At 36.4% G+C, this 13,826-nt stretch overlaps 1 protein-coding gene across 12 annotated transcripts in view; it reads left to right on the top strand.

The window, feature by feature from the left end:
• The window catches only part of LOC100601055 (ankyrin repeat and KH domain-containing protein 1), a 141,987-nt gene that overhangs the window by 93,079 nt on the left and 35,082 nt on the right, over window positions 1-13,826 (top strand). For 10 of the 12 annotated variants that reach the window (XM_030828002.1, XM_030828016.1, XM_030828039.1 and 7 more), the window contains 6 exons: window positions 1,115-1,873; window positions 9,347-9,492; window positions 9,648-9,759; window positions 10,251-10,396; window positions 11,367-11,509; window positions 12,313-12,526. In XM_030828002.1, the coding sequence (XP_030683862.1) occupies window positions 1,115-1,873; window positions 9,347-9,492; window positions 9,648-9,759; window positions 10,251-10,396; window positions 11,367-11,509; window positions 12,313-12,526 (1,520 nt within the window). The remainder of the gene's footprint in view (window positions 1-1,114; window positions 1,874-9,346; window positions 9,493-9,647; window positions 9,760-10,250; window positions 10,397-11,366; window positions 11,510-12,312; window positions 12,527-13,826) is intronic. The other 2 variants (XM_030828062.1, XM_030828056.1) reach the window with 1 other exon arrangement.

Genomic DNA, 13,826 nt, shown 5'->3' with positions numbered 1-13,826 from the left:
ATGCCTGGCTGATTTTTTGTATTTTTAGTAGAGACAGGGTTTCACCATCTTAGACAGGATGGTCTCGATCTCCTGACCTCGTGATCCGCCTGCCACTGCCTCCCAAAGTGCTAGGATTACAGGCGTGAGCCACTGTGCCTGGCCTAGTCCTACTTCTTCTAAACAAGATTAAGCCTTAGATTTGCCTCAGAGTAGGTATTGTACGTCAAAAAATTTATGTCCTTCATTTCATGTCCATATTTTAGGATTATTAATATTGATAATTATTTTTCAGCTGATTTGTTATGAAGGAACTTAAGTGTAATTTAAAACCTTAAAATAATATACATTGCCATTGTTTGTTAACATATACTGTCAGTATGAGTAACCCTAAATGGGAAGTCTGATTTTCTCCTAGGATCATTTATTGTTTCTCTCATAGACAGAATTTACTTGAAGTGTTCATTTAAATGCAAGTTGTCCTTTGCATAGTAAGTTTAACAGTGTTGCAGTACAGATGTGTTAAAGGTATATTTAATGGAGAATTTTAGACATGTCTTGAAAAAACTGATTTCACATTGTATTTCAATATATGAAGAAAAATATTTTGACTGAAAAACACTATCCCCTACTTTGATCTGTAAGTTTTGGTCTTTTGCATTAACTCTGCATTGCTTGCAGAGTTAATATTGCTAAAAGAATGATTGTTCTAAATGGGCAGTTAACATTTCTGGTATTTTCAGTGCTATTTTGATACTGCTTTAGATTTGGTATTCTTTAAAAAGTCCAATCTAATCAGCAGAATTCTGAGATTCTCGCCTCTTCGTTTTCCTTTTCCCTGCCCCTGACTTAATTTCCAAAATCCTCCTATCCTAAAGAGTAGATTTTTAAAACTTCACAGTTTTTGAATTAGCAACATCCTAGTTTGTGCTGCGTGAAATAGATGAGTATAGGCTTTAACCTGCCTAACACTGGTGTGACTCTGAACATTCATTCTATAACATTAGTTATAAGGGTTTTGGGAGGGAGGTCCGTGTGTGTGGGAGGGGAGGCTGGTTTCTTTTTTTTTTTTCTTTTTTTCTTTTTTTTTTTTTTTTTAGCATGGCACTCTTTCAAACATTTTTCATGTGCTTAGGTACATCCAAGCAGAAGTCCAGTTCCCTCCAGGTAGCAGATCAGGACCTACTGCCATCTTTTCACCCATACCAGCCTTTGGAGTGCATAGTAGAGGAGACTGAAGGCAAGCTGAATGAACTGGGACAAAGAATTAGTGCTATTGAAAAAGCACAGCTTAAGTCACTGGAGTTAATTCAAGGTGAACCTCTGAACAAAGATAAGATAGAAGAACTTAAAAAGAACAGAGAAGAGCAAGTCCAGAAGAAGAAGAAAATATTGAAAGAACTGCAGAAAGTGGAAAGGCAGTTGCAGATGAAAACACAGCAGCAATTTACCAAAGAATACTTGGAAACCAAAGGTCAGAAAGACACAGTGTCTCTACACCAGCAGTGCTCTCATAGAGGAGTCTTCCCAGAAGGGGAAGGAGATGGTAGTCTCCCAGAGGATCACTTTTCAGAGTTACCTCAGGTTGACACAATCTTATTTAAAGATAATGATGTTGATGATGAGCAACAGTCTCCACCATCGGCAGAACAGATCGATTTTGTCCCAGTCCAGCCTTTATCATCTCCACAGTGTAACTTTTCCAGTGACTTAGGTTCTAATGGGACAAATTCTCTTGAACTTCAGAAAGTATCAGGTAATCAGCAGATTGTAGGACAGCCTCAGATTGCTATTACTGGACATGATCAGGGGCTGTTAGTTCAAGAACCAGATGGACTAATGGTTGCAACTCCAGCTCAGACGCTTACCGACACTCTTGATGACCTGATAGCAGGTGGGTTAAGAAATATATCTGTAATAATTTTTCTTTAATCTGTGTGCTCAACTTCTTTATATACCCCTCCAAAAACATAGACTTTGTACTTTTTCATTTTAGAACTATCTCTGTAAAATTACCCATTTCTTGAAGTCTTTTGGAAGTGAATTAACTAAGCTCAATAGCACTAACACACAAAAGTGTGTTTCCCCCTCTTCTTTTTTGTCATATTGCAAAGGCAAAGAAATAAAGTTGCCACAATCCTTTATTTTAAACCTTTGGTATCAAAACCACCATGTGCTCTGACTTGGGTAGGAGATCTCAAAGTAGAATTTCTTTGTAGGCTTTAGAAGTATTCATATAAGATTATACTTAAAATTTTCCTGCTGTTGATTTTCATGTCTGGAAATTTTAAATCACACAGCTTTTTTAATTTATAATTTTATTAGATCAACTTACTTACTTCCAATTAAATGGGATGTTCAGAGAAAACTAAGTATTCCATATTATAATATTTGTGGTTAGAAGATAAGGTGCATTAAAATTATTGTCACTTGATGATTTGAAGATTGGGATTTTTGCATTAACTTTCTTAATGAAAGCACACAACCACACCACACCACACACACACACACACACACACACACACACACAAAAAGGCCTGATAACCTTGAAGTATATGTTTCTGTTTATTGTTGTGTGGAAAATTACAACTAGATATGAAATGAGGTGCACAAGTTTACTTTCCCTTTCATTGTCCTTGCAGCAGTGGGAAAACAGTGCAATTAATCATTTACCTTCCTAAAGATGGCTGGTGAATGTATCACCTCCATGAGAGCCCAGTTCAGAAATGCAGCCAGAATGGCTGTTGACAGTGGATGAAGACCAAGAACTAAGATGTAGCTGGAGTGATATTCAAAGGCAGGCCAGTCCTCTGTCTCTTGATTGCAACATTTTTTTCCTTACTGTTGTCTGTTGCCTCTTGTCATATTCTCCTCCCCTTCTCCCATCCCAATTATGCTATCTCAGTTTCCTTTCTTCTTTTGTGAGCCTTTAGTCTTCCTGATCTTTACTGAATCTTTTTAAATGTGGAATAAGATTATTGAAATCAGGAATTTTATTGGGCATGTGTTTGACTTCCAATGGTTATAGAATTGTGATACTGCCTTTGAGGCTCCTCTGATATGTAATAGGTATCATTGTGCAGAGGAGGAATGTCTTAGTTTTCTTAAAGAAAATTAAAATTCTGGGAAATGTTTTAAGGAGTTAGGCTCTTTGTTCTTTAATTTGGGTTTTTATATCTTCAGTTGGTAGACACAAATTAACTTTGTATTATTAGCATTGAAAGTTGTTATAAATTGTGAATAAATTCTTGTAGTTCATTTGAAATTCTAATTTATTATCTGGGTAAAAACAGATTTTAGAATGTGAAGTATGATTACGAATATTAATGATGAAACTGGTGAACTGGGAATAACATTTTTAAGATGTAGTGTTCTGTAACTAGCATTATAATGTTCCTAATTAAGTGCACAGTTTTGAAATCTGTGTTACTGATCAGTTATGTTAGAACTTTTTTTTTTTTTTAAAGAATGTAGAAACAGCTCTAAAAGGAACTTGTGTTAAGGAACATCAAATTTTATTTCACTGAAGTAGTTGTTAAATTAGTCTTTTACAAAGTTTGCATGAAACAGAAAATTGGCTTAGAAATTATCTCTTAATTATATATAATATTAATATAAACAAAATTTAATTTGTGTTAAACATTAATACCTACCACATTGTACAATATTCTTTTATTAATAAGTTTTACATTTTAAATCAGCCAACAAGTACAAAAATTGTCTTCATGTAAAAATTTCCATTTTTATGAAGGTTATGTGTTTTGAACTATATGGCAGTAATTGTATTTTCTTTATTCAAGATGATGTACCTGTCTTAAATTTAAATATTATATTTTCCTAAGTCAAAGTTTGCCTTAATTTTCTTAGTTGAAGGTAAAATAAATAAGGCAAGGGTGAATTAGGTTAATACCTAATGCTGCAGTTGTAAAACATATTAACATATTGGTAAGATTATAGAGTAGGACAAATATATAATTAATTTTACTTAACTCTAGTTCTTACCACTCATATTAGTAAAGGAGAGAATACTGTACATCTTAAAATTCTACTTTAGAATTTTACTTTAGAAGTAAATTTCACTTTAGAAGAATTTTAGATGTATGATAACAATACATTTTACTTTTTAAATATAGGAGTATTATTTCCTTATTGCTATTCTTTCAAAATATTTGTTGTGATAATAAGTTGTTTATATAATTTATTAATGTTGCAACTTGATTAGCTGATTAACTTAGCCCTTTAGTGTGTTGTTTGATATGAGTCATACATGATGTAGTTCCAAACAGACTATATAAATTATTGATTAGGAACATGGTTCCTCAAGTCCTTCTGAAAGTGAGCATTGGGTTTTTAGCAGTTACCATAATAGCAAGTGATTCTCAAAGTTCAAATGTCTAGGAATATAAAGTAACTTAAAGAAATTCAAAATAGCTTTTACCTTTGAGCAGTTCTAGAAATACGTACTAAAATTTTCTTTTTTTTTTTTTTTTTTTTTTTTTGAGATAGAGTCTCACTCAGTCGTCCAGGCTGGAGTGCAGTGGCTTGATCTCAGCTCACTGCAACTTCCGCCTTCCGGATTCAAGTGATTCTCCTGCCTCAGCCTTCCGAGTAACTGGGATTACAGGCACCTGCCACCACACCCAGCTAATTTTTGTATTTTCAGTAGAGACGAGGTTTTACCATGTTGGCCAGGCTTCTCTCAAACTCCTGACCTCAAGTGATCCACCTGCATCGGCCTCTAAAAGTGTTGGTTTTACGGGCATGAGCCACCGCGCCTGGCCAAAATTTTCAATTCTATTGTAGAAAGAAGATTGGTTAAAAATCAACTAATATTGATTTATTTACATTTATTGAGCATTTACCACGCACCAACTTCTATGATAAATGCTAAATATACTTTATCTCATGGGCTAATTATAATAATACTTTAAATAAGTCCTTTTCCCACCTCTATTTTTCTGTTGAAAAACTGAAGCTGGCCGGGAGCGGTGGCTCACACCTGTAATCCCAGCACTTTGGTAGGCAGAGGCGGGCGGCGGATCACTTGAAATCAGAAGTTTGAGACCAGCCTGGCCAACATGGTCAAACCCATCTCTACTAAAATACAAAAATTAGCCGGGCGTGGTGGTGCATGCCTGTAATCCCAGCTACTTGGGGGGCTGAGGCAGGAGAATCACTTGAACCCAAGAGGCAGAGGTTGCAGTCAGCCAAGATCACACCACTGCACTCCAGCATGGGGCAACAGAGCGAGACTCTGTCTCAAAAAAGAAAGGAAAACTAAAGCTTAGAGAAATTAAGTTGCTAGTAAGTACCAAGATTCAAACTCAGTTGCAGCCAAGTTTAAGAACCTTAGATGTAATATGCATGCATATGTGTCAACTTAAAGTTCTGATTTATCTTTGAGTATTGTTATTTCCTTAGACTTCGAAATTCTATTAATCATTTCCCTTATTTTTATATTAAGATTTGATGTACATGTAAGTTTTAATACAGTTTTTGACTTTTTACTATGTTGTTACTATCATTGGCATCTTAACAGGCTCTTAAATTGTAATTTTAAAGTATCTTTAAATAACTCTGTAGTAGTGAATATAGGTTTAAGAATTAAAAAGTAATTAACAAATCCTCTTAAGGAGATTTGCAATAAAATCTTTAAATAATTTTTTCTAATTGACTTTAATATTTTATTTATAGTTTTTTTTTTTTTGAGACGGAGTCTCACACTGTCACGCATCTCGGCTCACTGCAACCTCCACTTCCCAGGTTCAAGTGATTCCCCTTGCCTCAGCCTCCCAAGTAGCTGGGATTACAGGCGCCCACCACCACGCCTGGCTAATTTTTTTGTATTTTTAGTAGAGACGGGGTTTCACTATGTTGGCCGGGCTGATCTCGAACTCCTGACCTCGTGATCTGCCCGCCTCGGCCTCCCAAAATGCTGGGATTACAGGCGTGAGCCACCACGCCAACCATAGGTTTTTATTTACATAGAACTATTTAATAAAGTTACCAATACATAAAACAGATTACAGCAATTAAATTTCTTAAAAACTCACAACAGCCGGGCACTGTGGCTCACACCTTTAATCTAACCAGCACTTTGGGAGGCCAAGGCGAGCAGATCATGAGATTAGGAGATCGAGACCATTCTGGCTAACACAGTGAAACCTCATCTCTACTAAAAATACAAAAAAATTAGCTGGGCATGGTGGCACGTGCCTTTAATCCCAGCTACTCGGGAGGCTGAGGCAGAAGAATCCTTGAACCCAGGAGGCAGAGGTTGCAGTGAGCTGAGATCGTGCCACTGCACTCCAGCCTGGGTGACAGAGCGAGACTTCATCTCAAAAAAAACTCACAACATATTTTATGTACACCTAGTATCAGTGAGATTTTTTAATAATAAGATTTATTATCTTCCATATTGCCTACAAAACTTTCTTCAACTTCGTAAAAAGTCAAGTAACATATTGTACTTACTTCTTCTCTCACCTCACCTCATTTTAAAATAGTGGATAAATTGTCAGACACAGTGACTCTGCGCCTGTAATCCTAGCTACTTGGGAGGCTAAGGTGGGAGGATTGCGTGAGGCCGAGAGTTCAAGACCAGCCTGAGCAACACATAGAGACCCTATCTCTTTAAAAAAAAAAAAAAAAAGCATACCATATACGTTTAATTTGAATTATATATAGACGTTTGCGGTAGCAGTCTGTCTTGGTCACTTTCAGAGATATTTCATTCAGAGGTAGGAAATATTTTAGAATTTATGAAAATGTCATAGTCTTGGTGTAATTTTCTCTTAATACAACCTTTATTCCACATGCACTTTTTAAATCTCTTGCTACTTTCTAGTTTTAGAACTTTTCATTTGTAATTAGTCCTGTTAAAGGCACTTGCTATGGAATGTTTCTGACTGTCATTATTACATGAGTGAAAAAATGCTTCTAGGATAATGTAGTACAAAAATGTATAGTAATTATTACAACAACACATTTTTGTTAACAAAGCTGTTAAATGCACAAAAGTACTTCTTAAAAGCCAACTCTGTGAAGAAGTTTCTTATCACATTCTGGCATAGCACTCTAATCAACTATTCAAAAAAATTTTATATACCTGTTTTTCATAATAAAAAAAGAGACTTGAGATAACATAAAATACTGATAGAAAAGTAGTTCTTTACTAAAGTATATGTTAATAATTGTGGGACCACTATTGAAGTCTTACTGTTAGAAAGGTTCTGTAACATATTAATCTTCAGTGTCTTGTTTTTTCAAGCAGTTTTCCAAACATATCAGCTATTTCGAGGAGGTGTAACAAAATAGTATCTGCTTTTAACTCATTGAATGACAACAATTTTTCATTATTACTATTATTTTTTTCTTGGCCACTTCTTCCAGAAAAAAATGACAAAAAAGTTTAAGGCTTTGTTTCCATTTTGCATATTCTTATAGGTGAAACAAACATATGTAATAATTATTCCTATTTGTAACTAAATAGTTAAATTATGTTATTTATGTGATGACAGAAGCTGGAGAAATTTGTATTGCCAAGATGGTTATATATGTTGGTGGGGATGAGCTGGGTAGCTCATGTAGAAATATATCTGGGCATCTTAAACTTTACTCACTTATTTAAACTAGTAATCTACTAAACTGAGTCATTCACACTTGTGAATAGTATCTTTGAATGGGATCTAGTCATATCAAAAATTCTAGACAGAAAATATTTTCCAACACTTAAAATGCTTACATTTTTCTTTAAGTCCTACGTGTTTTTGACTGACTTTTAATCTGGGTGCAAATGTAAGGTTATTGCCATCACTGATGCTTTGTTGATTTTTTTGTATATTATTACTGATTATATGTTTTTTTCTTAGTTTTTCCTTTCTTGAGTGAATAATGTTTTTATTTTTCAATACAATAAATAATAGTATTGACAATCCTATAAAATATCTGATAGTTACATCTATTGAGCACCCACCATTTGCTAAAAACACTGTGTTAAATGCTTTATATACAATATCTCTTAGACTACTCACAACATCCCTGAGATAGGTCCTGTTTCCCCCCGTGGTCAAACTCCATCTCTTATGAAACATAAGAAATTTTCAGAGATATAAAATACATAATTTCTTTTGAGATGGAGTCTCACTCTGTTGCCCAGGCTGGAGTGCAGTTGTGTGATCCTGGCTCACTGCAACCTCCGCCTCCCAGGTTAAAGTGATTCTCCTGGCTCAGCCTCCCAAGTAGCTGGGATTACAGGCGCGTTCCACCACGCCCAGCTAACTTTGTGTTTTTAGTAGAGACGGGGTTTTGCCATGTTAGCCAGGCTGGTCCTGAACTCCCAACCCTCCCGACCTGAGGTGATCTGCCCATCTCAGCCTCCCAAAGTGCCAGCATTATAGGTGTGAGCCATCGCTCCCGGACTTAAATCAGTTTTCGAACCACATTTTGAGATCTCAAATAGAACTTCAATGTTCATTTTAAAAATAGTTGGACTTCAGATACTGATTTTTTAACAAAGTTTCAAAATAAATATTGAATTTAGAAAACACATACTCCCTGCTATTTATGTGAGAAATACTTGAACTTGTCTCCCTCCCCCTCCCCCACCTTTTTTTTAGATGGAGTCTAGCTCTGTCACCCAGGCTGGAGTGCAGTGGCATGATCTTAGCTCACTGCAGCCTCCACCTCCTGGGTTCAAGCAATTCTCCTGCCTCAGCCTCTCAAGTAGCTGGGATTACAGGCATGTACCACCACACCTGGCTAACTTTCTGTTTTTTTAGTAGAGATGGGGTTTCACCATGTTGGCCAGGCTGGTCTGAAACTCCTGACCTCAGGTGATCCACCCGCCTCGGCCTCCCAAAGTGCTGGGATTACAGGTGTGGGCCACTGCGCCCAGGCCCCTTTTTTTGAATTGTACACAGGATATCTTTATCTAATTGACTTTTTTACAAACTAAAATCTAAAATTCCTTTTATTCACTTTTATTTTTGGAAATTTTTTTCCTCCCTGTTGGCAATGTAAAAAGCTACTATTTGATGTATGTGCACTAAATATCAGGTGCTATGTTAAGTATTTTATCTGCATTGCCTCATGTGGTCTTTCCAATAACCTTCCAAGGCAAGTACCATTATTATCCCCATTCTACATATAGGGAAAATTGAAGCTCAGAGAAGTTAAATTACTTGCCCAAGATCAGAAAGTCAGTGTTGGAACTAATATTTAAATGTAGGTCTGTCTGATTCCAAAGCTTGTGATTTTACTATTACTGTATATTACTGCTATGGAAATTTCTGTTTTTATGTTTTTCTGTGTACAAATAACCTTACTCTTTTAAGTGGAATTTAGCAATATGAATATTGTTTTTCAGCTGTGAGTACCAGAGTGCCCACTGGTTCCAACAGTTCTTCTCAGACCACAGAGTGTCTTACACCTGAATCCTGTTCGCAGACTACAAGCAATGTGGCTTCCCAATCGATGCCTCCAGTGTATCCTTCAGTTGACATTGATGCACATGTGAGTAGATTGCTTTATTTAAACTTATTTTGCACATTCTGATCTTCTTTGGAAAGGAAAATTATTCTGCATTTATTGTGAAAAGAAATATTATTTGCTCTTAAATTGATAACTTCTGTTAAAAAAAAATTTAACTTATTTTTTTCTTCTCCTAGACTGAGAGCAATCATGACACAGCATTAACACTAGCTTGTGCAGGTGGTCATGAAGAACTTGTGTCTGTGCTCATTGCACGGGATGCCAAAATTGAACACAGAGACAAAAAAGGTAAATATCAGTCAGAAATAAAATCCAAGTGTAGTTACATCAGAAAATAATTAACTTTTTTATTATTGATAAATAGTTCCTAGACTATCTCAGTGATAAGATGGATAAGCATATTTCAATTAGGAATATCCGGATTCATTATTCTGCAGAGCCAAATAATTCTAAAAAAATTCAAGAATTAGACTGTAGATCATTAGTGAAATAGAGCAAGTTGTGGTTGCCTTTCTTAATCCAAAGGTAGTTCATACAGAGGCATCAAAGTTCATTATGAGTATAAACTTTAATAATTTTTACTGACTTAGTTTTTTAATTAGGTGTTTATGGGTTTTTTGTCACTAACAAATTAGGATTTAGAGCAGTTTTATGTTAAATTGTTATCAGTGTCTGCCCTGAAGGATTTATTTTGCTAAAATGCTAGAGAATTGTAAACAGTGGCTTTAAAATAAAACAAAAAACATAAATTTGTGTAAGATTTTCATTTTCTGTTTTAGGTTTCACACCACTAATCCTGGCAGCAACAGCAGGGCACGTTGGAGTTGTTGAAATCCTTTTGGATAAAGGTGGAGATATAGAAGCACAGTCTGAACGAACTAAGGATACTCCGCTTTCATTGGCATGTTCTGGTGGACGTCAGGAGGTGTGTTAATGTTAATTTTCATTTTGTAAATATTTTGCTTGTATTTTAAAATATGCATATGATTCGTATTTTAGCTACATGAATAAAATTTGCATGTATTTTGTGTGTTTGTTTTTCTGAGGCAGGGTCTTGCTCTGTCTCCCAGGCTAGAGTACAGTGGTGCAATTACAGCTCACTATAACCTTGAACTCTGGGGCTCAAGCAATCCTCAGCCTCCCAAGTAGCTAGGGCTGTTTTGTAGAGATGGGGTCATGTAATGTTGCCCAGGCCGGTTTCAAACTCCTGGCCTCAAGCAATCCTCTCTCCTCGGCCTCCCAAAGTACAGGGATGATAGTTATGGGCCAGCATGCCTGGCCCTGCACGTATTTTGACATGTTCCATATACTTTCTGAGGAATGGGTACTTCTGTTAACTTTTATGGGAATGTAAATGCCCTTTTTTTTGGCGGGGGGGGGGGGTGTTGTGGAGGGAACAGGAGGGTGAAGATGAGGTCTCAATGTTGCCCAAGCTGGCCTTGAACTCCTGGCCTCAAGGGATCCTCCTGCCTCAGCCTCCCAAAGTGCTGGGATTATAGGCATGAGCTACCAAGCCTGGCCATAAATTTCCTTTTAAAAAATCTGTTTCTTGCCCTTAAAGCCAAATAAAAATTATCTTAATCCTTACATTTATTTGGATTGAATGAATCACAATTCTAACACATGTGAAATGCAAATTTATTGCCCAATAAATGGCAAATAGAAAGGGTAACATCTTGTTATTGCAGTATAATTGGGATTTCAAAACTCTGAATTCCTGAAATTGAATCCATTTCTCTAGTGTTGATATTTCAATATTTAGGGTCTAATGAAATGTAATTAAAATATCAGATATTTAGATAAGGAAGTTATAAGTCCTGTTTCTTTGTGTTTCCTTCATTATAAGTTGAGCCCTTGGTGTAAACTCTCTTCTCTATCCATATTTTACTTTGTAGGTGGTAGACTTGCTGCTGGCTCGAGGTGCAAATAAAGAACATAGGAACGTATCTGATTATACACCACTGAGTCTAGCTGCGTCTGGAGGATATGTTAATATCATTAAGATTCTGCTTAATGCTGGGGCAGAAATTAATTCAAGGTATTGCCTGTTCATTTTATTGTTCATGTTTAGTAAGTTACTACTTTGGAGTTAAATGTCTACCTCTTAACGTTTAGACAGATACATTTTAAATTAAGGTAGTACTAAAGTTGCAAAGCCAACGATTATACCTATAATGTGTTTATAAGTAATCTCAGCTTATTTCAGTAATGTGGCTGCTTATAAAGAGGTCTCATTTCAAAAAATATTTTGTTCTATGGCCTACCACCCTAAATGTGCCCAATCTCATCTTATCTCAGAAACAGTATTTTGTTATATATAGTTGGAAATTTATAATCCCTAAATAGGAATTACATTTTATTTTTTAAGTTATTTATTTTTTGAGATGGAGTTTCGCTATTGTCGCCCAGGCTGGAGTGCAATGGCGTGATCTCAGCTTACCGCAAACTCTGCCTCCGGGGTTCAAGCGATTCTTCTGCCTCAGCCTCCCAGGTAGCTGGAATTACAGGCATGCACCACCACACCCAGCTAATTTTGTATTTTTAGTAGAGATGGGGTTTCTCCATGTTGGTCAGGCTGGTCTCAAACTCCCGACCTCAGGTGATCTGCCCGCCTTGGCCTCCCAAAGTGCTGGGATTACAGGCATGAGCCGCCATGCCCGGCCGGAAATTATGTTTTAAATTGTGACATTTTCTTATTCTTTATTATTGGTCGAAACAAGTAAAATCTATTCATTGATGTTAGAAACCTCTCTTTTTAGTGAAAGCTTTTCATCTTTAATGCTTTTCTAAAATAATAGGCAACATATTATTTTAATTTTCTAAGCACGTTTCCCCCTTTAGGACTGGGAGTAAACTAGGTATTTCTCCCCTGATGTTGGCTGCAATGAATGGACATGTTCCTGCAGTAAAATTGCTGCTTGATATGGGTTCAGACATTAATGCGCAGATAGAGACCAATCGGAACACGGCTCTCACCCTGGCCTGTTTCCAGGGCCGAGCAGAAGTAGTGAGTTTGCTTCTGGACCGAAAAGCCAATGTTGAACATAGGGCAAAGGTAAGCATTTTTTACTTGTCAACTATTTCAGATACATTTCTGTAGAAAGAACATGGCATTTTAACACAAATTGAATGTAATATTTTCAATTATCATAAATTAAAACTGATACCAATGCAGAATTGAGGGATTATGCTGTATAGTAGTGAGTGACATACTGTCACCATCATGACTTTTATTAAGGACAATGAAGAAAACAGAATTAGTACTTTTCTCAACCTCAGCCTTGAGTAGCTTTCTGTTAATACTACAGCTTACAACTTTTGAATGTAGTAAGATTATTTTGTATTAACTCTTATACTGTAGACTTTTAAAGAACTCCTTTAATGAGGCATGTGCTTATCATTGTAAAAATCCCAAGCAAAAATTTAGTTCATAAGTTATAAAATTAGGGCAGCTAACATCTAATTTGACCATGGCAGATTTTGACATTTTCATGACTACTGGGTATTAAGAAAATAGGAGTTAGTGGAGGCCGGGCGCGGTGGCTCACGCCTGTAATCCCAGGACTTTGGGAGGCCTAGGCAGGTGAATCACATGAGGTCAGGAGTTCGAGACCAGCCTGACCAATATGGTGAAACCCCGTCTCTACTAAAAACACAAAAAATTAGCTGGGCGTGGTGGCAGGTGCCTTTAATCCCAGCTACTCAGGAGGCTGAGGCAGAAGAATCACCTGAACTTGGGAGGTGGAGGTTGCACTGAGCAGAGATCACGCCATTGCACTCCAGCCTGGACAACAAGAGAAAAACTCCGTCCCACCCCCTACTCCCACAAAAAAGAAAGAATAAAGGAGAAAAGTCATAAGATAATCTCCATAGATGCAGGAAACACACACAGAGAAAAGAAAATAGGAGTTAGCATGTCATTGGCTTGAATTTCTTTGCTTAGAACTGCAAGGTTCTTAGAACTGTGGAAAGACATAGGTTGGGTAGAATTTTTAATAATTAGTCAACAGTGAATCTAGTGCTCATTTGAAATTCGAAAGATTTGACTGGAAATCTCGTACTTTTTCCCTGAAATTCCTTTTACTTCTTAAAGTTTAGTGCAACATTTACATTCTTTTAATCTAAGTAATGAGGAAGTGTAGTTTTTCCGTGGCTTTTTACCACACAAAGAGAAATGAGTCTTTCCAAATTGAAAGTCATTCAATTTGTCTTTTTCTGTTACAAGTATTCATTGTTTGCCACTTATCCGTTAAAAGTCCTAGAGAAATCTGTGTTATTTTGGATAGTACCGGTAGGAAATGTCCTTTGAAAATATGTTGGAGACTAATGTACCAAAGGCACATATGCAAAAAATT

The sequence above is a fragment of the Nomascus leucogenys genome, chromosome 2 (genome assembly GCF_006542625.1).
Source record: "Nomascus leucogenys isolate Asia chromosome 2, Asia_NLE_v1, whole genome shotgun sequence".
NCBI lineage: Eukaryota > Metazoa > Chordata > Mammalia > Primates > Hylobatidae > Nomascus > Nomascus leucogenys.
The sequence above is the reverse complement of the archived record's forward strand: the minus strand, read 5'-3'. Positions and strand labels throughout refer to the sequence as shown.